Source organism: Mesoplodon mirus (assembly GCF_964341445.2).
Source record: "Mesoplodon mirus genome assembly, chromosome: 1".
NCBI classification, from domain to species: Eukaryota; Metazoa; Chordata; class Mammalia; order Artiodactyla; family Ziphiidae; genus Mesoplodon; species Mesoplodon mirus.
Window position 1 is genome coordinate 232327704 of NC_138976.1, and position 26077 is coordinate 232353780.

At 40.7% G+C, this 26077-nt stretch overlaps 1 protein-coding gene across 4 annotated transcripts in view; it reads left to right on the forward strand.

Annotated features, from left to right (window-relative positions):
- Positions 1-26077, forward strand: part of SPOCK3 (SPARC (osteonectin), cwcv and kazal like domains proteoglycan 3) — a gene marked incomplete at both ends in the record, with an annotated part of 376097 nt that overhangs the window by 112447 nt on the left and 237573 nt on the right. For 3 of the 4 annotated variants that reach the window (XM_082618565.1, XM_082618566.1, XM_082618568.1), the window contains one exon: positions 8220-8265. The exons of the other annotated variant lie outside the window; for it this stretch is intronic. In XM_082618565.1, coding sequence (XP_082474691.1) covers positions 8220-8265 — 46 coding nt within the window. The remainder of the gene's footprint in view (positions 1-8219; positions 8266-26077) is intronic. 4 annotated transcript variants of the gene reach the window in all.

The window sequence follows — 26077 nt, forward strand, 5'->3', positions numbered from 1 at the left end:
TTGGGTGGGGTGGGTGCAGCCACTCGCTGTGAATAAATCAAAGGTGCAGTAGTGATGGGGTGTCATCCTGGGATGAGCATAAAGAGACCATCTCGTGTGCCAGGCTCCCTGGCAGGGTCCTCACACGGAGGGTGGCCCTGTGGGGACCCCCCGTGGCAGGAAAGGGGCTGAGCCAGTAAGGAGCTGGAACCCCCATCCAGAAGGGAGCAAGGGTGCTCCATCACCAAAAATGCCTGACAAATCGGAAGCTCTTTGTCAGTCAGGCCTCTAGGAGGGAGTGTATCCTGGTTGGCACCTTGATTGGCCCTGAGAGAGCCTTTGAGCCACGCCTAGATTCTGGACCTTCCAGAACTCTAAGATGGATGGTTATTGTCCCAAGCCTCTAGATTTGGGCCTAAAAGGAGGTGGGGTTGCTTTATCTGGTCCTGGTGCACAGAGAAGCAAGTGGCTCCTGGGGACTGTGTGTTAGCCACTGTCCTCCCCATTACTGATTGTAATGCTCATTTTTGGCTTTCTGGTAACTGGGCTTTTTTTTTTTTTTTTTTTTTTTCGGTACGCGGGCCTCTCACTGTTGTGGCCTCTCCCGTTGCGGAGCACAGGCTCTGGACGCGCAGGCTCAGCGGCCATGGCTCACGGGCCCAGCCGCTCCGCGCCATGTGGGATCTTCCCGGACCGGGGCACGAACCCGCGTCCCCTGCATCGGCAGGCGGACTCTCAACCACTGCGCCACCAGGGAAGCCCCAGAGGCTATTTTTAAAAACTACGGTGTTGATGGTGTTGGTACTGTTGTTTCAGTGTTTTAAGAAGTCTGAAATGTAAACCTTAAATATTGGAACACACCCCAATATGTATACATTACTAATTTTTTAAAGTGAGCAAAGGATCATTCTATCAGAAAGTCTTCTCTCTCTGCAGAGAAGAGGAAGAAGATAATACACAGCGAAACTTCTAGGGGAACAACGCGTCACAGTTTAGTTCGAAGATTTTATAAACCAGTGAATTGTGAACGTAACGCTGTTACTATAGATAATAGCTGTGCATCAGGATCTCAATTTATACATGAGGAAATAGAATTATAATAATAATAACCATGAGGGCAAATCAAAAGTCATCTTAAACCCAAAAGTGAAATCTCAGTGTGAACCAAATAGCTTTCAAGTTTTGTCTAAGTACAGATACGTTCAGAAGGGAGTTCCCGGGTACTGATCATGAATAAGGACCCAGTTGTACGTGATCGGAGTTCGTGTGTGACTACATCCCCTGCCCGCTCTGTCAGTACAGCACCTGAGGGGCTTACGTTCGCTGCTGGAGGTGTAAAAAAGCACAGAAATGCACTCTTGACTCAGTAAGGAACCAACTGATGTCCTTTGTTTCTTAACAGAGCACATTCTAAAAAGGAGAAACACTATTTTGCTTTCATTCATGATGAGTAACTTCTGTCTATTTTACACAGTATTTAAATTTTGACTAGTACTATATTTTCATTGACTTTTATATGCTAATGATTTGTATCAGACTGATAGTATGCATCTAATATTTGTATATAATAGAAACTTATTTACATTTGATATGATGAAACATTTGAATTACAATCCATATTTAGTTTCATATAGTTGTTTGAAATCATGAGTTTTGAACACTAAAATAATGTTGTTTTAAACACCAAAAGATTGGGATTGACATATACAACTTCTATATATAAAATAGGTAACTAGGGCTTCCCTGGTGGCGCAGTGGTTGAGAGTCCGCCTGCTGATGCAGGGGACACGGGTTCGTGCCCCGGTCCGGGAAGATCCCACATGCCGCGGAGCGGCTGGGCCCGTGAGCCATGGCCGCTGAGCCTGCGCGTCCGGAGCCTGTGCTCCGCAACGGGAGAGGCCACAGCAGTGAGAGGCCCGTGTACTGCAAACAAAACAAAACAAACAAAAAAATATATTTATATAGGCTTTTCTTATTCAGAAACTTCACTCTTTGGCCCCCGATGTCCTATTGTATGTTTCTCTTTTTTTTCTTTCTTCATATCTTTTTATTCTAATTCATGCATTGAAATTGTCAAGCTAGGACTTGAAAATTTGTACCAAGATAAGTTTATCTTTGTCTTCCTAATTATTATTTCTGACATTTTCTCACACTTTCATTTTTCATCATAATTCATAAAAATATTTGAAACATAATTGTTATATGAATGACATCACTGATAAAACACTACTGCTTTTGGAGGTTGGTTGTTTCACCAACCTGCTCCCTCCCGTCCCCCACGTGCTCTGTACTGGGATTTGTAGCTACAAGATTTTGTTACATCAAGTCCTTTTCTCTCTTATACTAAATTTCGGTTCCTAGTCGTGGTTGACCCACATTTTACACTGCAGATTCAACCATTTCAAATCAAGTCAGGCAGTCTTGGATCTGTTATATCATTTAAAATAGTGCATCACTAGTGAAATACAACGTGTAAATTCTTAACATAATGAAATATACTTATAAATTTCTTAGAGTAAAAGATGCAATCTAGGTGGGACTGTCAGTCCTCAGGTAGGTGGTTTTTCCCCCTGAGGAGGCACTTGGCAGTATTTGGCGACAGTCTGGATGCCACACCTTGAGGGAGGTCACTGCTGGCCTGTCATGGGTGGAGGCCAGGGAGGCTGCTGAGCAGCCTGCAATGCTCCACAGAGCCGTCTTCCCACCTGCCCCAGCCCAAGACCACAAAGAATTATCTGCTCGAAGTGTCAGTGATGGCGAGGGTGAGAAACTGCTCTACATTAAACATGTATCTTATTTAAAATCCGGAAAAATAGGACATTAAAACCACAAGGAAAAGCCTTAAATCACAGGATACAGCAAGACTGGGAGACAGCTGTCGAGGGGGGCTTTCTCCTTCTTGTCCTGACGCCATCACTTCAGGGGAGAGTTTATCCCAAAGACACTTACTGTAGTAAGTGTCAGTGCACATAGTGGGAAATACCAGAGATGTGTATTTATTTACTTTGTCTCTGGACTAAGATTGCTGGGTTTCCATAGTCATAAATAGATAGTTGTGCAAATCTGGAAAGAAATCTTATCAATCTCATACCCCATGGGGTTTTTTTTGGGGGGAGGGGCAAAGCTGATGGCTAAAACATAGCTGCCTGTGAGTTGTCTCATATTACTAAAATATTATTTAAATGTCATTTAAATGTTTTAGATAGACACTGATGAAATGTATCTCTATAATAGACTCATCTATTTAAAATATATACATTTATATATATATGTATATATTTTGACATAGATGCATGAGTGTGTTTTGTTTGCGTTTGTGTGTGTGTGTGCGTGTGTTCCAAATGGATGACTAATACAAAGGCCTCACATGACATCCTAGATACTCTGATAGCGGACTTCAGGTGGGGAAGGGAAGTACTATGGAAATACTGTCACCTAAACGATCTTGGTGTAGGTTGACCCTAAAATCCTATACCCCTCCTGAAACTGGACTGTCATATTTTGGGGATATGAGTATGGCGTTTCAGAACTACCCACCGTTGATAACCATCACTTTGCCCCTTATTTTATTTTTACAATGTCTCCAAAAGCATTATCTTCCGTGTCCCATTTTGTACTCCTGTAAATACTTTGTTTTATAGCTTAACAATCCTTTATACCAGTTATTTAATATAAATTACAGAACACTTATGGGGATATAGGACACAGTTGTATCCAGTAGTCATCAATAGAATCTTTACTGATTATTATTTAAAGGTGGTGTGCCCTGCTAGCAATTTTCAAATACATATCTCAGGAAGGTCCCATTGTCTGTGCAAACCTTCATGGCCTCGGGAGCAGCTTGGGTGGCTCAGCACCGGCGATATGATGCCTGAGTGTAGCTCTTCTCATGTTCAGCTCTAGCCCCTGGGGAGCTCTTGGAGCTTCCAGTCTCTCCTATTCCCAGTTGATCACGTGTTAGAATCCATGAGGATACTAACTAATCCCCTGCCCTAGTTTTCTAGTCCCTGTGATTCCTTCAGGCATCGGGAGAATTAATCACTGTAGATGCAGCAGTGAGTGAATGAACCAGACAGTTCATCCGATGATATAAACTGGTCCTTCCCACCTACTTCATCTGGACAAAGCCTGATTCTGACCAGCTGTTGTCATGGGAAACTAGTTTCTCTATTCTGGGCATGGTTTTTATTCTGAAACATATATTCTGAATGTATAAGAAAGTACTTAGACATTTATGTATGCGTGATTTGTTATAAAATATTATAAGCAACATGGAAGCACAGACGTATGAAGAAATAACTAAAGGTTGGTAAATCCACACAGATGGATGTGAGACATTCAGTATTTTGACAAAACATATGAATACAGTTGTAAAATGCTCTTAATAAAATGATGCACAAAACATCTGGATATAATATTGAACATACAGTATTATCTCAATATAGTAAAACATGTGTGAAGACAAATCTGTTCCTGTTAGCAGTTCTTTGCTGTAGGAAAATTTGATTCATTTGTGTTTCTGTATTTCCCCAAAACTCTGCATCACAGGTCCTCAGGTAGGTGGTTTTTCCCCCTGAGGAGGCACTTGGCAGTATTTGGCGACAGTCTGGATGCCACACCTTGAGGGAGGTCACTGCTGGCCTGTCATGGGTGGAGGCCAGGGAGGCTGCTGAGCAGCCTGCAATGCTCCACAGAGCCGTCTTCCCACCTGCCCCAGCCCAAGACCACAAAGAATTATCTGCTCGAAGTGTCAGTGATGGCGAGGGTGAGAAACTGCTCTACATTAAACATGTATCTTATTTAAAATCCGGAAAAATAGGACATTAAAACCACAAGGAAAAGCCTTAAATCACAGGATACAGAAATCAAATTTTCTTATACAGACCACATTTTGGGGAAAACTGTCAAATATTATTTCTTTCAATATAAGAAATTGGAAAAGGTGCAGAATTAACTCTGATTGTCACTGTAATTCACGGTGTAAGCTCTTGAGCGTGAGCTTTGCCCAGTGGGACCCTCAGGCTTCGTGTCAGTCATCTGAACCTGAATTTCTCCAGTCGTGGGCATTTCCTGAGTTGTTTTCTAAATCCCCAGTTGGTTTATTCTGGATCTAAATTGAAGCCTGGGAACAACCAATAGTCACTAAAGCTTTTTGAGACAAAAGAAATTGCGTCTGAATGAACACTTTATGTGAAAATACTTTGATTTCTCATCCTGGCAACATTCCTAAGATTTAATGCGGTGAAACCATTTTCAGAAAAATAAAAGTCTGGTGATATGAGAACACAAAGAAAAATATCTAAAAATAGCTAATAGGGGAAGGACCTTGCTTTTCTGTACCGTGTCCGATGGCCAGCTGTCCGTGATGCCCTTGACATAACAAAAAGCCAGGTCATGCTGTACATTATGATTACAGATTTTTTATAGCTCTGATCCCAGAATAAGCCAGTGTGATCCTGTTGTTCTGAAGGGCGTTCAGTTAAGTTGTCGAGCTTCGCTTTCACCATCGCGTCGTTTTCTCTACGTGCCCGCGTACTTCCTGCTAAGCCGTACAGTGTTGCGTTATTTCAAACACTCCGTGTCGTGGCAGGCGTGATGGTGTCATGTTATCAGGCCTCAGTGTCAGCTCCACTCCTGTGCCAGCCTTTCCGCAGCCCAGAGTCACCATTGTAGTAAACACCTTCCCGCACCTTTCTGGATGGTGCGATCATGGTAGCTGTACCGCTTCAGAAAGTCTGATGGGACAGCAGAAGTACTTGTCTGCTGGCATTAACCACAGTCATTAATGTTGGCTTTGACAAAGTTCTCTGCATCTCACATCTGACATTTGGGGGAGGGTTGCAGTGTGGACGTCACTTTGAAAAATGTGATGAGGGGTCCGTAGCTCTTTCTACAAAAAAACAGAAAAACTACAGGACTTTGTCAGCAGTCATGACAGCTTGTCCGGTGGTGATGTTGACCAGACACTAAAGGGATGACCTTAGTCCTTCTGACTGGCAAACATGCCTTAGCACCTGCTTCTTGCCAAGAGTGGGCTGGTGCTTTACGTTTTTGAAACTAATCCCCGCACCACCCTTACTAGACAGGTAGGTAGGTATTCTTTTTCCGACTTTAGTACAAGCATCTGAGGTTTAGACCATCTTTTTCTCTAGCCTCATGCAGTTATTAGATGGTGGAGTCAGACTTCAAATTCAGGTCTGCATCTCTAGAGCCATCACCAGGTGCCAGAGTCTGGCTTTGCCTGTGTTTCAGGAGAATCCCAGCCCTCTCCACGCTTGGAATGGAAGACAGTCATCTTCCCCACGCAGTGAGCGGTAACCTGAAAAAGTGATTACATGAGTGTGCTGTGATCTTCAGCTGAAGTTTGAGAATTTGAGTGTAGGTACTTGATTTGAAAACCTAGTTTCCCAAGATTTGTATCATGCTGTAATTTTTTTTAAAGTGAGATTTTAAGAAGAGACTAAACAATCAGTATTTGTCTAATTACCCGGTGGTGTTCTCCATCCTTCATCTAATCCTGGATGATTTAGTGCAGGACCTGTCAGCGTGTTTTGCCCTAAAATGCCCCCTCTCTTGTTATAACCCTATCTCAATATAAATAGAAGACAGACAGACGCGTCTTCTGTGGTTTTTCTTTTCTTCTTTCCTTTGAGGGCGAGAGATGGGGGTGAAAAAGGTGGTAATGAGTGATTCGTCACAATAAGCAAAACGTTTTGTACCAATTTAAAAATGTTCAATAAATCAATTAGGGAAGTATATTTATTTCTGTAATTAAAATGCTCTACATTCCCTCCCAGTACACTGGAGGGTATGAGCAAAGAGGGTAGAAGAAGATTGAAAGAATCTCTGCTTGGCCTTCTGGGTTCCCTACATTCTGAGGTTTCTGGTGGGTTCGGATTTGGGACTGGGGACTGTTTCATCAAGGAGCATCCCAGAGTGCACTTCTCTTGCTTCTGATGGTGGAAATAGCTTATTAATTTGAACAGTGAAATCGGTTCTGTTTGCATAAGAGATGACCTGTTTGAGGTGCCTTTACAAGGCTTTTAGGTAAAAACGGTGAATAAAATTGAGTTGGTCAGTTGGCTCAGCTCTGGGCACTATCCACTGCCCCACTTTTGTGCTTTATGGTCAAATGTACTAAATATACAGTAAATGTAATGATTCTTTCCCATATCAAAGATTGAAACTTTAGGCAAGATTTAATTAGGTGCACATTTTTTCTCAGGCTTCCTGGTGCATTCTGATGAATTCCTTAGATGTTCAGTTGCCTGTGACTGATGTTCATAAAGTATATTTATAGCGTCTGGGCCACGGCAGAGTCACCTGGCATGTTTCCTGCTATGGTAACTGTTCCAGTTACTATTTTTTTGTGTGTTTTTTTGAGGAGAAAGTAATTTTTTAAATTATCTCAGGGACATTTAATTGAACAGGAATCTCATGTTCAATTTACTTTGTTTGCTTGAAATCTTATAGCCAAATATGTGGCTCTTTTCTCTTTGCCCCAATTTCTTTCTTTCTTATTTCTTTCATATTTAATTATAGCATATATATTTTTTAAAATTAATTTTTTTGGAGTGTAGTTGACTTACAATGTTGTGTTTCAGGTGTACGGTAAAGTGAATCAGTTATACACATACATAGATACACTCATTGTTATGGTACTTTTCCCATACAGGCCATTACAGAGCATTGATAAGAGTCCCCTGAGCTATACAGAGGTCCTTATTAGTCATCTATTTTATACATAGTTGTGTGTACATGTCAACCCCAGTCTCCCAATTTATCCCCCCTTCCCCCCTCCATTTACTCATGTACTAGTGCAAAATGCAGTTGTGTAATTGGAAACCGGTGGATGCTTTTTATAAGCTTATTAGCTTCACGTAATTTTGTGTTATACCACACATTGAAAGTATCGCGTTATAATATTTAGGTGGCGTGGCAACCAAAATAGTTAAATTCTTACAGTATAGTAAATGTTGACTTGCCATGAAAATGAACACATTTACTGAAAGATATTTCTATAATGTGTTAACAATGTATTCTCATTTGATAACTATTGTTTTTCTCTTGTTCCTTTTTTTCTTTTTGTTTGTTTATTTTTTTATAATTTACTGCTTGCCATTGCAGGAAGTAGAGGTTTGTATTCAGCTTCTGTATTTCACATTTTATTTTTGATTTTATATGAATCTTTACATTTTAGTTACTCATAGACACTCAATTCACATTATTTTTCTCCCTAGGATGATTATTTCCGCACTTGGAGTCCAGGAAAGGCCTTCGATGGGGGTAAGAATGTCATTATTTTAAAATAAATGTTTTTACATCTTTACGATCACTGAACTTTAAACATGATATTTATTGCCTGGTTAGATTTTAAAATACTAAATAGGAGAGCTTAGATGAATGGAAAAAATTCATGCCATAATTACTTTCACTTCAGAATATTATAGTTAGAGATAAGTTACTTAGGTATTGTGATTTGTCAAGGTGTCTCTCATTTTTAGAATCATATCTGATTTGTCTGATTTAGGCTTCTGAACTTTACTGTGTCCATTCTTATTAGTGGATACAAGTCACTTCATCCAGTTCTCAGATATATTCAAGTACTTTCACTAGGAAAGAGATTGATTTTTTCAAAATTTCAAAACAAATGGCTTTGCTGTCTCATTTTCAGTAAATAAAAGCTTTCCTTTAAAATGGAGCAGGCTGGTAATTAGACTCAGCTGGTGTGTTAGTAAGACCCAAAAGGAAAACTCTTGTATTGAAAAACTGTACCCGCAGTTTGTAGTCTTGGTTGGCCCCCTTGAGACGGAGGGCAGGACACACAGACGGGACAGGAAGCCCTTCCCTGCGTGCAGGAGATGCCTGATCTCAATGCAATCATACTTATGTAAGTAAACAGATTTGTTTACCAAACTGTACACTATTAGAGCCAGGCTCTTCCTTTTAAAGTTTGAAACACAAGAAATTTCTACTTTACATCGGCTATAGTAACCTTACATAGCATGGTATCTGTGAAGCAGTATTATTTAAAAGCAGAAGTTGTTTTTTTAAATGAGCCATACTACGCCATTAAAGGAAGCTTTACAGTACTGTGCTGTGTTTCCTAATATTTGGGATGAACGCTACCTCAGCCAGCCTCTGAGCAGGGACCAGCTGGGATGGACAAGGATTGTGGTCAACATAGAAATTAACCTTCAGTCAGAAACAGCCATTCACATCCTGCCCCTCCCATAACATTACTTTCTTTGTTCCTTACTTCCCGTGATTTCACTGTTATTATCCAGTGTGTTAATTTGTGGGATTTACATAAAAAATGATTTTGATTTGGTTACTGTAAGTCAAGCGAAAGGCGCTAAAAGACAGACAATGCAAAAATACAGGCAAATATGCTTCACGTCATTGCAGTTTGCAGATATTGTGTTTACAAATTGAAGGTTTGTGGCAACCCTGCATTCAACAAGTCTGTTGGTGCCAGTTTTCCAACAACATTTGCTCACTTCCTGTCTTGTGTCACATTTTGGTCATTCTCACCTATTTCGAACTGTTTCATTATTGTTGTGTTTATTATGGTGATCTGTGACCGGGGATCTTTGGTGTTACTACTGTGATTGTTTTGAGGCGTCACGAACTCCACCCAAATAAGACAGTAAATGTCATAAGTGTTGTGTGTTTTGACTGCTCCACCGACCAACCTTCCCTCCGTCTCTCTCCCTCTCCTCGGGCCTCCGTATTCTCTGAGACACAGCAATACTGAAATTAGGCCAATTAATAACCTACACTGGCCTCTAAGTGTTCAAGTGATAAGAAGAGTCACAAGTCTCTCAGTTTAAATCAAAAGCTAGAAATGATGAAGCCCAGTGAGGAAAGTATGTCATTGGTGGAAATGTAAATTGGTGCAGCCAGTATGGAGAACGGTATGGAGGGTCCTTAAAGATCTAAAAATAGAACTACGATATGATCCAGCAATCCCACTCCTGGGCATATATCCTGAGAAAACCATAATCCAAAAAGATACATGCACCCCAATGTTCATTGCAGCACTATTTACAATAGCCAAGACATGGAAGCAACATAAATGTCCATTGACAGAGGAATGGATAAAGACGATGTGGTACATATATAGAATGGAATATTACTCAGCCATAAAAAAGAATGAAATAATGCCATTTTCAGCAACATGGATGGACCTAGAGATTATCATACTAAGTGAAGTAAGTCAGACAGGGAAAGACAAATAGATCATATGATATCACTTATATGTGGAATCTACAAAAAAGATACAAATGAACTTATTTACAAAACAGATATAGACTCACAGACATAGAAAACAAACTTATGGTTACCAAAGGGGAAAGGGTGGGGGGAGGGATAAATTCAGAGTTTAGGATTAACATATACACAGATAACCAACAAGGACCTACTGTATAGCACAGGGAACCATACTCAGTGTCTTGTGATAACCTATAATGGAAAAGAATCTAGAAAAGAGTGTGTATATATATATATATATATATATATATATATAAAATATATATACACATATATATATATTCAGCCATACAAATATGGCTGAATCACTTTTCTGTACACCTGAAAGTAACACAACATTGTGAATAAACTACAGTTCAATAGAGATTTAAAAAAAAAAAAAAAAAAAGCAAGCCGAGATAGGCCAAAAACAGTGAGCCGAGTTCTGAAAGCAAAGGAAAAGTTCTTGAAGGAAATTAAAAGTGCTGCTCCAGTGAACACATGAATGCTAAGAAAGCGAAACAGCCTTCTTGCTGACCTGGAGAAAATTCTAGTGGCTGCATAGAAGATCAAACCAGCCGCAACATTCCCTAAACCAAAGCCTCATCCAGAGCCCGGCCCCACTCTCTTCAATTCTTTAAAGGCTGAAAGAGGTAAGGAAGCTGCAGAAGAAGAGTTTCAAGCTAGCAGAGGTTGGTTCATGATGTTGAAGGAGAGAAGCTGTCTGTCTCCATAAGATAAAAGTGCAAAGTGAAGCAGCGAGGGGGTGATGTAGAAGCTTTAGCAAGTTATCCAGAAGATCTAGCTAAGATAATTAATGAAGTTGGCCACACTAAACAACATGTTTTCAGTGTAGACGAAACAGCCTTCTGTTATAAGAAGATGCCATCTAGGACTTTCATAGCTAGAGAGGAGAAGTCAGTGCCTGGCTTCAAAGCTTCAACGGACAGGCTGAGCCTCTTGTTAGGGGCTAATGCAGCTGGTGAGTTTAAGTTGAAGCCAATGTTCATTTACCGTTCTGAAAATCCCATAATTAAGAATTATGCTAAATATACTCTGCCTGTGCTCTATAAATGGAACAACAAAGCCTGGATGACAACACATCTGTTTACAGTATGCTTTACTGAATATTATAAGCCCACTGTTGAGACCTACTCCTCAACAACAAAAAAAAAAGAATCCTTTCAAACTGTTACTGCTCGTTGACAAGGCACCTGGTCACCCAAAGCTCTGATGGAGATGTACAGTGAGATTAATGTCGTTTTCATATCTGCTGTGCTGACACAGCCTCTATTCTGCAGCCCATGGATCAAAGAGGAGCATTATGATGCATGGGAAGAGCTTAAAATACCAGCCTTAACAGGAGTTTGGAAGAATTGAATCTAACCCTCAGGGATGACTCGGAGGGGTTCAAGATTTCAGTGGATGCAGGAGCTGCAGATGTGGTGGAAACAGCAGGAGAACTAGAGTTAGGGGTGCAGCCTGAGGATGTGCCTAAATTGCTACAATCTCAGGATCAAACTTTAACGGATGAAGAGCCGCTTCTTATGGGAGAGCAAAGAAAGTGGTTTCTTGAGATGGAATCTACTCCTGCTGAAGCTGCTGTGAAGACTGCTGAAATGACAGCAAAGGATTAGAATGTGACATAAACTTAGTTGATAACGCAGCAGCAGCAGGGTTTGAGAAGACTGCCTCCAATTTTGAATGAAGTTCTCCTGTGGGTAAAATGCTATCAAACAGCATTCATGCTACTGAGAAGTCATTCATGAAGGGAAGAGTCAGTTGATTTGGCAAACTTCCTTGTTGTCTTATTTTTAAAAACTGCTGCAGTCACCCCAGCCTTCTGCAACCATCACCCTGATCAGTCAGCAGCCACCAACATCCAGGCAAGACCCTCTGCCAGCAAGAAGATCATAACTCACTGAAGGCTCATAGGATGGTTAGCATTTTGTAGCAAAAAAGTATTTTTAATTAGGGTATGTGCATTGTTTTTTTTAGACATAATGCACAGTTAATAGGCTACAGTATAGTGTAAACATAACTTTTATATATTTTAAATATCTTATATATAACATATATTTTATATTTTTCTTTTTAATTTTATATTAAAAAATTCATGTGACTCCCTTTATTGCAATATTTGCTTTATTGTGGTTGTCTGGAACTGAACCCACAATCTCTGAGGTATGCCTGCAATGAAATGCAGACTGAGATATATGTGCATGCTTTCTTGGGAAATGAATTTTTATTGTGGAATCATAAACCTTGAAAAATTGCAGTTATCTATGAAACGGATGTTAACACTTAAATTTGCCATACTTGGTGTAGCCAATTACAAATAAGATGCTTTATTTTTCTCATTTGTGTGTGTGAGTATGTGTTGCACTACAATTTATCTCTTGTTTAAAAAGAAAAAGAGATCATTATAGAGAGGCTTCCAAATCCTGAGGTACTGGTAAGACTGATGTACTTTACTATTTGAAGAAGTTTTTAACCTAATAACTTGTCAAATACCATATTTATCAAACAGAGAGTAGCTCAGGCATGATGATAGCTAATGTTTATAAAGTGTCCTATATGCAGTCACTGTTCTAAGTATTCAGTATATGAGTTACATTAGTTCATTAATCTTCATGGTCACGCTGCCGGGTGGATGGGGAAGGTGAGGCCTGAGGCGTTGAAGGTCCTGCCAAGGTCATATTCCTACAAAGTGGCAGAGCCTGGCCTTGGGTCCAGGCAGTGTGACCCCTGCACCCCATTTCCTGATTGCTAGGAGGTACTGTCACTCGTATGGTAGCACTAAGATGAAATAATGGCATACGAATGGAATTTTGAAGGTTGTGCTTTAAGAATAAGTATTTACTTGACTGAGCTTAGAAATATTGCTGTTAGCTTTGTTTCTGTGTTTAAAATGATATTTTGTACACTATCAGGTTTTGATTGATTGAACATATAGTTGATAAATATACATGGGAAAGTTTTGTATTCAAAAAATAAGAAAGAAGGGGAAAATTAATTTGAACTACATGTATTTTTTTCTATTTTGTTTTTTTGTGTTGAGTCAAATTAACCAACCCATTTGTAGACCATAGTGAGGAGTGAGAAAAATCATCCTGTTCTCATATGACTTTGAATAATATAGATAATGTCATCATTTGGATAGAATAGACACTTGAAATATGTTCATTTCTAATGCTTCTTGTTCTTTCTGATGAAGGAATTTTCCATTAAGGATCATTTTCAAAATGATTGAGCTGTTGAACATAATTCAGTACTTTTTATGAGTGTTTTAAGTTTTAATATATCACATTTTTCATTGGCTTATGGACATCAATATCATATCAATATAAATTGATTTTCCCCAGTATCTTTACTGGGGGTCTTGCATATTTCTAAAAAGAGCAAAGAAAAGTTTACGTTAGCATATAACATTTTTCTGATAATGTTTGTATAATTTTTACCATATTCATTTAAAATTATATTTTACTTCCATTTCTATTATGTTCCACAAAATATGCAAAAATACCACTAATTTAAATGTTACTTAATATTTTATAATATTAATGACAATTTCTGAGCGCAAAACTCCTCTTTATGTATATCCATAGATGTACCCACACATACATACACAACATGGATACATAGTTACACACTCAACAAACACACATGTTGGCACCTGCAAACTTGCCTCTAGGTAAAAATCAACTGATTGTTCACATATAGCTTATTTGCCTTCTGGTTTTGCTGTGACATTTTCCATTTCATGTGAGTTTCTTTTTTTAATTAATCAGAACATTCCCACTTATTTTAAACCACTAAAATAGTAAGAGTTTTGGAAAAAATATAATGGTTTTAAATGAATTAAAGTAAATCTATTTCGGTGATGGTGAACTTGCTTTGAAGTAAATGCAAGTATACTGATGCCATAAATAAATTGCTTTTGATTTCTCTACCTAGAATTTTCTGTGCCGTTACTTCTGTTCATTAGTTGACACAACATAAATTGCCTGAAAAATAGTTTTAATGAGGACGTGAACCTTCTTGAACGTGGCATAAAAACTCTGTGTTTGCCATGAGAAACTGAAGGGGTAATTCAGGAATGAGCCTAGAGCGCCAGCACGATAAGGATTTTAAATAATTTAATAAATGCTTCGGATAAATACGCTGTAGATTTAAAATACAGTCACCTTTTTCCTTTACAGTACATTCTTCCTGCGTTGTTTCTGGTTGGGGTTAATTGGGGCAGCAGCTCAGCTGCTGAAATTTTTCGCCTTCGTTCTTGCGAGTTGTTTAGAGAATCTACTTGTCCCGAAGTGCTGTGTCTCTAAGGATCACCTTTTATCCAAAAGTTTTTTTCTCCAGCATTTGATATCTGCGAGCCCCGAGATGAAAGAGATTCAGGCTAAGTGTGTTTTCTGTATTTCCCCAGTTTTACCTTCCAAACCAGCTGAGAGTCCTCCACTTGGTCCTTACCGTGCGGTGAATTACGTAAAGAAGCTGAATTTAATAGATCCGGAGATCTCAGGCAGATCAGTTCCCTGTTATTGATGTGTTTCCCCTGCTGGTGCAGACTTCCAGGGATGTGGAATTAGGGCAGGGGTGTAGCTGCGCTGCCGTCAGCGTCTGTGTGTCACCGCAGTGTCGCGCTGCGCTCTGTTTCTGAGCCTGGCCCTCTCTGGGAAGGGCGGCTTGACTCCTACTGGCTGGTTAAGTTGTATTTAAATTAAACAGACGTTCCTGAAGAGGTGATGTGCTAGGACACCATTCCTCAAGGCCAGCCGCTCAAAATCTAGCTGCGAGAGATAGGCGTGGGCAGCTAGCTCAGTGTCTGCATGAGCCATCCTTGCCCGGGAGTGGAAGGCTGAGAAGGAGACTTAGTTGTACACTTACCCACTGCTTCTGTCTTTCCAGGAGCAGGTCTCAGAACTTACCCGATTCCCCTAGTTTCTCCTACTCATTTGCAAAGCATCTCATATATTCCCACAGTCACAGCTTGAGGCATCCTCTGCAACCCGCCTCTGGCTGCAAAGGGAAAGCTGTGGAGGCTTCATCTGGAGCTTTTTTCCCCTCAGTGAACAGAGCTGTTGAGTATTGTGGCCGTAATTATTTCTGAAATTGAAGAAGACTTGTGTTTGGGAAAATACACCCCCAAACTCATCTTTCCCTTCTTAAAATGCACCCCCATATTCTTGAAGGTACATGTATGTGGTGACACATGTAGGAATTGTCTCTCTCCCAGATGCCTTTAACTTTCACTTGTTCCACGAGGATAATTTTTTCATGTTCTGAGAAGGTGTTGGTTGGTGGTCTGGACCACAGGCCGGGCTGCCCGGCTTCCCAGCAGAGGCTTACTGGTCCCCGATGCTATTTAGTTCATGGGCTGGGGTATTTGGGCACTTTTCTAGTAGAAAAATTGGTGTTCCCAGAATTGAAATTCAGTGGGGACAATATGCAAAGATGATTATATGATTACAATATTTTTAAATGCTTCCAATCAGTTAAAAATGTAAATTCTGAACCGTTATTTGATCTGAACCTTTATTTGATCAACAAGAATTGTTTTCAGATTTTTTTATCACTTTGGACAGAGTACTTGTTAGGGTTTTCAAGGGCTAATAACCATGCCTCTTACATCATACGTTAGTTATATCACACATGTTGGCAACCTTGGCTTATACAACCCTCTGGAAAACCTGCACAAAAACCTGTGTTCAACGTAGAAACCAACAGGGCGTCTTCATTTACCCTATGTCAGAGCATACAACTACACAGGACTTTTAAGTGAGAAAAGTATTTCCTCTCCCCATCCAATTTTTTTTTTTTTTTTCTTTTTGCGGTATGCGGGCCTCTCACTGTTGTGGCCTCTCCCGTTGCGGAGCACAGGCTCCGGACGCGCAGGCCCAGCGGCCATGGCTCACGGGCCCAGCCGCTCCGCGGCATATGGGATCCTCCCAGACCGGGGCACGAACCCGCATCCCCTGCATCGGCAGGCGGACTCTCAACCACTGCGCCACCAGGGAGGCCCTCCCCATCCAATTTTGATTTCTTTATACAAGAATAGTATTTATTTTGTTTTATACCAAAATCTATAAAATATAGGAATCAAGAATCTTAGATTGTTTCATTCTATGTCAGATTGTGCCTTTTTTCCTCCATAGAATAATAAAGATCTGGTCTGTGTTTTTAATTTATAAGATACAATCAAGATTAATGGTACTTCATTTGGTTCGTATCACAGTAGCCTGCACAGGTGGCAAGAAGGCAATTATATTTATTTCTTTTCAGTGACCTTATGTGTTAGTAAATTGTGAATCAGGTTTTTACAGCGAGGGATTGATCAAATTCACTTCAAAGGTATTCTATTCTGATACATAAGAAATAATATCTTTGTCTCAAACCTTGTTAATCTAACCTAGTAATAAGTATTGTGAAGGTTGAAAAGCATTAGAGATATACAGGAAATGATACTGAAGCAGGAATCCTCCCCTGGATAAAGGAGTGATTTTCAGTCCTACCTCACATGATAATTACTAAGCACCCAGTTAAAATGCAGCTGCCTGGGCTCGATCCCTGAATGTTTGATTTAGCTTATCTGGGACAGATTTGGGGCACTTCCTGTGTGTTTGTGTGTGTGTTTTAATTTTAAAAATTGTGATAAAATATACATAACATAAAAGTTACTGTTTTACACATTTTAAGTGTATGGTTCACTGTTATTAAATACATTCACACAGTTGTGTAATCACCACCACCATCCATCTCCAGAATGTTTTCATCTTCCCAAACTGAAGCTTTGACCCCATGACACAGTCACTCCCCTTCCCACCCCCCCGGCCCTTGGTCCCCACCATCTACTTTCTGTCTCTATTATTTGACTCCTCTAAGGCCCTCGTGTAAGCAGAATCATGCAGGGTCTGTCCTTTTGTGACTGACATTGCACTTAGCATCATGTCCTCAAGGTTCACCCACGTTGTAGCACGTGTCAGAATTCCTTTCCTTTTTGAGGCTGAATAATGTTCTGTTGTATTATGTATGTGCCACATTTTGTTAATCCATTGATCCATTCGTGGACACACTTGGGTTGCTTCTCCACTTTGGTTATTGTGAAAATGCAGCTATGAACATTAGCATACAAATATCTGTTTGAATGTCTGCTTCCAATTCCTTTGAATATATACCCAGAATTGGAATTGCTGGATCTTGTAGTAATTCCATGGATAATTTTTTGAGGAACCATCATACTATTCTCCAGAGCAGCTGTATCATTTTACATTCCCACCAGCAATGCAGTAGAGTTCCAGTTTCTCCACATCTTCACCAATATTTATTTTGTTTTTTTAAAAACGATATCCTTCCTGATGGATATGTGGATATTTCTGCTTTAAGTTCTACAATTTATTATTTTATGCAGATACCGTTGAGAATCACAGGGAACAAGTAGTGACGTCAAAATAATTCCTCTCATTTCCTCACTCTGTTCTGCAGTACTGAGAAGTTTATGGTCAAAACAGCTGTTCCTTTGAAGGCAATCAGAAGTGTCAGGGAATTTTAAATAACCTCTTCGCCTTTTCAGAGCTGGTGCCAGAAGCAGGTGCAGTGGAGTTTGAGAATGGATTGTGGGAATCAAGAAACCCCCAAAGACAGAAGCATAGTTTCCAGTGAACAAGCACTACCTATGTGTCAGCCTTAAAAAGTAGATACATTCTTTACAAAGGAAACAAGTTGAGAGAAGTTGGTAAAGGTACCAAAGCTGGTAGGCATAGCTGGGTCTGAAGTCTCTTGTGAGTGGGTTTGAGTCCTTTTCTCTTTCTAGTCTTGTATGCATGGGTTCTGTTTCTCAACTCAGATGTATTTTTTATGAAGAGACATGGTAGGGATTGAAACCGCAGGATGTGTGGGCAGGGGTTGGAGGGGGGGTCCGAGGAGCTTAGGTTCTTTATGTCTGGGCGCAGAAAGCATTCAGCCAGAGGCAAAGTGATAGGTAAGAAGTGATTTATTAGTGTAGGACGCTTGTGAGAAATGCCGGCAAGCAGTCCGGCGCTGCCCCTAGAATTTAGTGGGCTCCATATGTATCACCAAAGGAAAAGTGGGGAGGGAGAGAGGACCAACTTCTTCCTCATTCTTGAGTAGACATCAAGCTTCCATCATCAGCTCCTTCACACAAGGCAGGGGAGTTTTCTTGTCCCTACATGGTCAAGCCGGGACTGTCACGGCACTATTTAAATTAGGAGAAGGGTGGTAATGTATGCTAAAAAATGGTAAATCATCTCAGGTTTCAGTATAATGTCACCTTTTCCTTATATTTTTGTTTTTAAGGTGCACAGAGGAGCGTGTCCTAGGAAATACTAACTTCCTGAGCTCACTGGGCAGGATGTGGGTTTCAGTCCACCATGGTTTTATTGTCTGGGGGCATGTCTCATGCTTCTGTGGCTTGGTTTTGTTGTTAAGCAAGCCTGCTTTCTTGAGTGATCATTAACTCACAGGGTCTCCCATACTTTTTTCTCTACTTACCATCCCCTAGTGGACTTAGCTATTTAATCACCTACTTTGTCCCTTTACTCTGTCCCTACCAGGATGACACAGCGATAGGTAGCAATCATCCAGTATACATGGTACCCTGTTTAGAATTGCTCCACTACCAAGGAAAGGAGATGTTTGTAACTTGTGTTCTAATTTTAGAATAGAGGAATATAGATTTTTAAACTCACTTATGTAGGGCTTCCCTGGTAGCGCAGTGGTTGAGAATCTGCCTGCCAATGCAGGGGACACGGGTTCGAGCCCTGGTCTGGGAAGATCCCACATGCCGCGGAGTGGCTAGGCCCATGAGCCACAACTACTGAGCCTGCGCGTCTGGAGCCTGTGCTCCGCAACGGGAGAGGCCCTCACACTGCGATGAAGAGTGGCCCCCGTTCGCCACAACTGGAGAAAGCCCTCGCACAGAAACGAAGACCCAATACAGCGAAACAGACAAACAAAAATTTTTTAAACTCACTTATGTAATTATTATCCAACAAGTCCAAGGATTTTTGCAGGGGGTGTGTTTCCATTTCTTGGGAACAGTTACAGCATATCTGCAAGGCAAGAAAATGTTTTAACGACATAAGGAAGCCTTTGTGGAATACTTTCTTGGAAGTACTTTTCCTTGAAGTCTCGTGACCACGATTCTCACGTCACTTCCTTACAAGCACTGGAGGAAGGAAGTACATGTGTTGGGAATTCCTGGTAGTTCCCTGGCGCCCAGTGGTTAGGGTTCTGCGCTTTCACTGCCAGGCGCCTGGGTTCAATTCCTGGTCAGGGAACTCAGATCCCACATGTCGTGTGGCATGGCCGAAATGAAAACAAAAAGTACATGTGTTCTTAGGTTATTGAAGTGTTGGCCCTGAAACTCAGAGGTGCCTGTGTCCTGTCACTAACACAGCTGAGGAATGCCTGCATCAGGGAGCCTGGGGTCCAGCCTGGACTCAGACTTTCTCCTCAGATGTGCCAAGCAGACATTTACTATGTGAAGGCAGCTTCTTAAGTTAAACAAACATTTTTTTTTCCTTATGTCCAATTTGGGGTCCTATATTCGTGATCAAGAGCGAATAAATTCATTCTTCTACATGAAAATTATTGGAATATTAGAAATGATCCAATATGATACTCTCTTTAGGGGTTTTTGTTTAATGAATCACTTTTTAAATTAATGAATACCTTATTTTATTATTTTTTTAATGAATTTATTTTTATTTTATTTATTTATTTTTGGCTGTGTTGGGTCTTCGTTGCCGCACGTGGCCTTTCTCTAGTTGCGGCGAGTGGGGGCTACTCTTCGTTGTGGTGCACGGGCTTCTCATCGTGGTGCCTTCTGTTGTTGTAGAGCACGGGCTCTAGGTGCGTGGGCTTCAGTAGTTGTGGCACATGGGCTCAGTAGTTTTGGCTTGTGGGCTCTAGAGCACAGGCTTAGTAGTTGTGGCTCACGGGCTCTAGAGTGCAGGCTCAGTCGTTGTGGCTCGTGGGCTCTAGAGCGCAGGCTCAGTAGCTGTGGCGCATGGGCTTAGTTGCTCCGCGGCATGTGGGCTCTTCCCGGACCGGGGCTCGAACCTGTGTCTCCTGCATTAGCAGGCGGGTTCTTAACCACTGCACCACCAGGGAAGCCCCATAATGAATATTTTAGATGAGAATCCTCGGCTGCTCATCACGGAGACCCTGGAATGTCATGGTCACGGTTTCTTCTAGTTCTGACATTTCACAAATTATTTAATATAAATTTTTTATAGATCGCTAATTTTGCTCCTTCTCCCCAGACTTTATATTTTCTTCTTTCCTCAGCATGTTTCTTGGTGACTCTGTCCAGGCGCTCCTGAGGTGCTGAGATAAATGGCCAGTTGTGGGGAATGTTTCCTTGGGCCACTGAGAAGTGAGTTAGAGTCACAGCTGAGGAATACTGGCTACTTACCTCGTGCCAGACACAACCATTCTACAGGTGTCTTCCTCTGATTAAAAAAAATTAGGAACAAATTCTAATTAAAAAAGTTGTGAACCTGAGTGAAAAACATGTAAAACCTATACACACAGTAATATAAGATGTTTAGTACTTTTCCTTCTCTCTCTCACATTTCTTTTGAAAAAAATTAGTAAACTTTTACTACTTTTATTTATTTGAAAACAGTATTGTTGCCCTGACATGAAGTATTTGTCCGTTCTATAGTATTTTTTAATAGCTAGAGTGGTCACAGAAATTCGTGGGCTTCATACCCTTGAACAATAATTATTTTGAGAGATTTTGTGAAACATTTTCTTCCTTGACAAGTTTAGAGTAATGATATTGGGTAGAGCAGTGTTTCTTATTATATTAAGCAGCATACATTACAATTTGTAATTAATAAGATGAAATCAGTTAGGCTTATCAGTACCATTTATGGAGTAGTAAAAAGGAGTATACACCCTGGATTCAGTTATTAAAACAATTTTCTACAGCATAAAAGATAGCCTTTTTAAAAGAGTAACATTGAAATGCCCCCCCCCTTTAATAATTACTTTTCCTTTTTTAATTTTAAATAATCTGATCAAAAAACATACCTTCTTGATTGTGGTCATGGTATTAAAAAGATTTATCAGTGTTTCACCTGTAAAGCCTGGGAGTTTATTTCTGTCACTGTTTAAAGAGGTGAGAAGGTCTGAACAGAAAGATACTCCTTTAAGCACGTTTATTACATTTTTAAAAAACAGTTTATTTTTCAGAGCAATTTTAAGTTCACAGCGAAGTTGAGCAGAAGGCCCAGAGATTTAGCACAAGCCCCCTGCCCCCCGCACACAGGCACAGTCTCCCCGCCATCAGCATCCCCACCAGACAGTACATTTGTATTGAACTTATAATTTACATTGCCCTTTTCTTTATGGACAGTAATTTGGCTTCTTTTTAGACAAATTTCCTAGCATTTTCACACATTTCACTTGACCCTCACACACAGAAAAATCCTTTCAAAATTTGTAAGGGGTGTAAGACTATTGCTAATTCTAACACATGAAGAAACTGGACATAATTTACTTTGTTTTTTTTGCTGTACGCGGGCCTCTCACTGTTGTGGCCTCTCCTGTTGCGGAGCACAGGCTCTGGACGCGCAGGCTCAGCGGCCATGGCTCACGGGCCCAGCCGCTCCACGGCATGTAGGATCCTCCCGGTCCGGGGCACGAACCCGCGTCCCCTGCATCGGCAGGCGGACTCTCAACCACTGCGCCACCAGGGAGGCCAATTTACTTTTTGATTTGCTCAGATTACACAAACAGTGATGAAAGCAATTGACCTTAGAATCCTGAAATACTAATCCTGTGATTTTTCCAAGATATCCTGTAGCCTCTGTTAATTCATTAGTGGTTTAATAGTAATGGCTTAGTAGCAAAATAACCTGCCTATTTATGTAGCTCGTTTTTTCAAAGCATAATTTTCATGAGAGCAACACCTCGTACACCAGGAGTATTTAGCCATTATCTCACTCAGTTCTCACACCAACTCCCATTTTTTCATTAATTTTGATTGGAGTGTAGTTGATTTACAATGTTGTGTTAGTTTCAGGTGTACAGCAAAGTGATTCGGTTATACATATACATATACCCACTCATTTTTAGATTCTTTGCCCATATAGGTCATTACAGAGTACTGGGTAGAGTTCTCTGTGCTATACAGTAGGTCCTTATTAGTTATCTATTTTATATATACTAGTGTGTATATGTCAATCCCAATCTCTCAATTTATCCATCTCACCTCTTATCCCCTTAGTAACCATAAGTTTGTTTTCTACATCTGTGGCTCTATTTCTGTTTGGTAAATAAGTTCATCTGTACCGTTTCCATTTTTTAAAATTTTATTTTGCCCTCATTTTTGTTCTTCTCATTGTTCCAATTACAAAGAGAAAGAAAATTGATGCCCAGTGAATGAGAATAGTTCACCTGTGATGATACAGCTGTTTGGAATAAGATCAGAATTCACGTCTATCGTATTGGATTCTGAGGCTTCTCTGATTCAGGACCTGTGCCAGGCCTGGCTGGTCCCTGGTCATTCACTCCAAACTCAAGTTACAGCTCATAAGGAAGCTGCTGTTGCCACTGGAAAAAGGACTGAGTTATTTCCACTCCCTTAACTTTGTACAAATCACTTAATCAAACTCATTTGGCTTCTGATTTCCAAAATGATGAGTTTGCCAGGAATGATCTCTAAGCCTCCCTTCAGCGCTGGAGTTCTCTTTCTTGTGTTCTCTGTGTTCTCTAAGTCCTATGAATGGCAGGTTAATGCATGAATCTTTGAATATAAATGTTGATACACTGTAACACTTTCTTCTGTCAATTAATCACTCCTATTATTTTTGAAAGAGCAGTGATTTCTCACTGGAAGGGTGAATTTAATTTTAAAGAGAAATTTGCAAGATGATATTTTAGGATAATATTGGAAAAGTTAGCAAAGTTAGCAACTTTATCAAACTTATTGTAAGATACTTTATCATCATACACATAGCTGGCTAATGATCAGACAATAAATATGAGGTCTGTAATATTTTACAGTTTTCATATACATTCTAATTTGAGGCTAATGAAATTTTGTATGATTGGAAGAATGGGGCTTCTGACCTTACAGCCACTTAATAAGAAAGGTCAGGGCTTGGCGGAAGTTGTAGTAATGAAATGTGATGCTAACCGTTGATATTAAGTGACACATCTCAGACTTATGTCACATCACCTAGTCCTTTGACTCCACTGCACAAAACTCCAAAATCATCTGCTACTACTTTTAACCATCATCGTAAAGATGAGCTCATAACTGCCATACTGCAGTGGAGTTGGTTGTGTTTCTAGGTAAGGCCAGAACACTTAGAAACTAAGATTGGCATTTAATGCGGGATAGGAGACAGCATGATTTCAGGAAAATTTTGTGGGCTTGGAAATCAGGATGAGGTTTGAGTCTGAGCCCTACTACTTATTTGCTCTGCAAGCTTGGAAAAATTAATTAACCCAAGGCCAAAAGTAATGTTTGCAGATTAACCTTTAACTTAAGCCCTGCAGGCTTCCAAGAGATAGTTAATAAAGAGGTAGAGGAAAAGGAGGGATGGGAAAACTCAGGCCATCTATCATTTAGGATCAAGGCATCTTAACTGTCTACACGACATCGTATTATATGTTAAGGAAATTCACATGCTTTTAAAATGATTTCACAAGCACACTTAAAATACGCATGAAACCTTTGATTCTAAAGTGCTAAGAATTCCTATCAAGGAAAGAACTAATGAATATATGGATTTCCAGTTTTGGCGCTCTATGGTGTGTATGTGCTGAGCGCTACTTCTGAGTGAATGGAGGTCGGAACCTATCCCCTACTCACTTAAAATTGAAAACATTAGGAGGAAAGTAGAGATAAATTATATATATTCTGCTAAATGTTAATCCTGGAGATAACATTTTTATATTAATTAGGCTTGATTACTAGTTATTTAAGTACTCTTGTCTCTTATAAGGTCAGGGTCAGGGTTATGGTTTGAATGATGTCCCTCCAAAAAGATACGTTCAAGTTCTGACCACCCCACCCTCATGCCTCTGTACGTGACCTTATTTGAAAATAGGGTCTTTGCAGGTGTCATCAGACTTTGAAAGGTGAGATCATACTGGTTTAGGATGAGCCCTAGCCCAGTATGGCTGGTGTCCTTATAAGAAGAGGAGAAAAGAGACACACACAGGAGGCAAAGGGGAGTGACGAGGAGGTGGAGGTTGGAGCCGTGCTGGGCAAGCAGGAGGCACCAGGGATTGTCACCACCTCAGGGGCCGGGACGGCAGCCTGGAACGGATCCCCACTCTGAGCACAGGGACGAGACCACGCCTGGATCTCACCCTCCAAGCTCCAGAAGCGTGAGAGAATAAATTCCTGTTTTTTTTTTAAGTCACCCAGTTTGCAGTAGTTTGTTCGGGCAGCCCTGGGAAGCCAATATAGTCAGTCGTATCAAAATGATGTTTCAACAGTTGGTATAATTACTAAACATTCCACTGTATAAGCATGAGAGCTTGATGTACAAATAAACACAGACTAATGTCTTCCTTTGGTGTAAATGTTAAAAATAGTATATGTTGATAATAACTCTTAATACATTAATTTTAAATTACGTAACATTTTATAGAGAGTCTGTGTGGATTAGATGAATCTTCTTGCTTAGGTAGTACCCATTTTTCTGGCCTCAGCACCTGAGTTTCTTCCGGAAAAGCATATACCTCACTCCTCCTCTGAGACCACAGGTCTGGGTGCGCTGATCCTGACCCACACCTGACCCGGGAGGGGCTCCCTGCCCTGCTGTCCTCAGCAGCTAGTTGAAGGATGAGAACGTGACCCAAACCAGTCCAGTTAGGTCCTGGGATGTGCCGGGGAGTTAGAGGGAGGGGGAACTGTCCCTTTGCAGGTGCAGCTGTTTAACGTGACGTAACTTTGGACAGAATCCGAGCCGCCTTGGCAGGAGCCCCAGACGTAGGTGTGCCTGGTTACAAGGGGGAGCAGGTGGGACCCCTTCTTGAACCTAGTTTGGACCGTACCTCCAGCCACGTCTGACGTGAGCTGTAAGAGATTCCTGTAACTTTTCCATCTTTGGCTACGCCAGTTCTAGTCAGTCTCTCTTAATGTATCCTAACTGTATAGAAATAGTATCTAGAGCCGAGTTGTAAGCAATCCTGGAATGTTTCTGGAGGCTGGGACCAGGCAGAGGGACTTCCAGCCCTTCTGTAAGAAGCTGTCATTCCTGCTTTGTTGCAGGAATGCCCTGTTATGACCCTGGGGTCTTAGAACATGTGCCTGTGAAGCTGGTCCTTTGGGGAACCTGCTAGGTACCTGGGCTTTTTTCCTGAAAATTCTGTATGTTGGTATCATGTATAACTGCATTTTTCCTGAAGCCTTACTGCATATTTCTGTACTGGTCTTGTCATTGTATCAGCAGCTTCAAAACAAAAACAAACGTTAAAAAAAGACTTGGAAAGTCTTTGACCTTCTCGAAAACTAAAAATTCACTTTATATAATTATATTTGGAGAGAGATTCATGAAAATATTTAGTTTAATAAAGTTAAGTCAAACTAAGTAGTTGGTATGAACCAGATTGTCCTCAGAGGTCAAAGCCACGTCCTCCTGCTACGTTAGCTGTTGTGGGTGACACGTCATCTATGGTGGCTTCTTTGTTTCTCCTCCGTTTGGTGCGTCCCTGGAGTGTTGGGTGCCTCCTGGGAGTCCAAGCTTGTGACTTCGGAGCGTGAACTCGAAGGCAGTGAGCTAACCTGGGCGGCCACGCTGCACGAAGCTCCTGAAGAGGCTGGCAGTGTTGCTGTAAAATCTTGGATGTGGGTAAT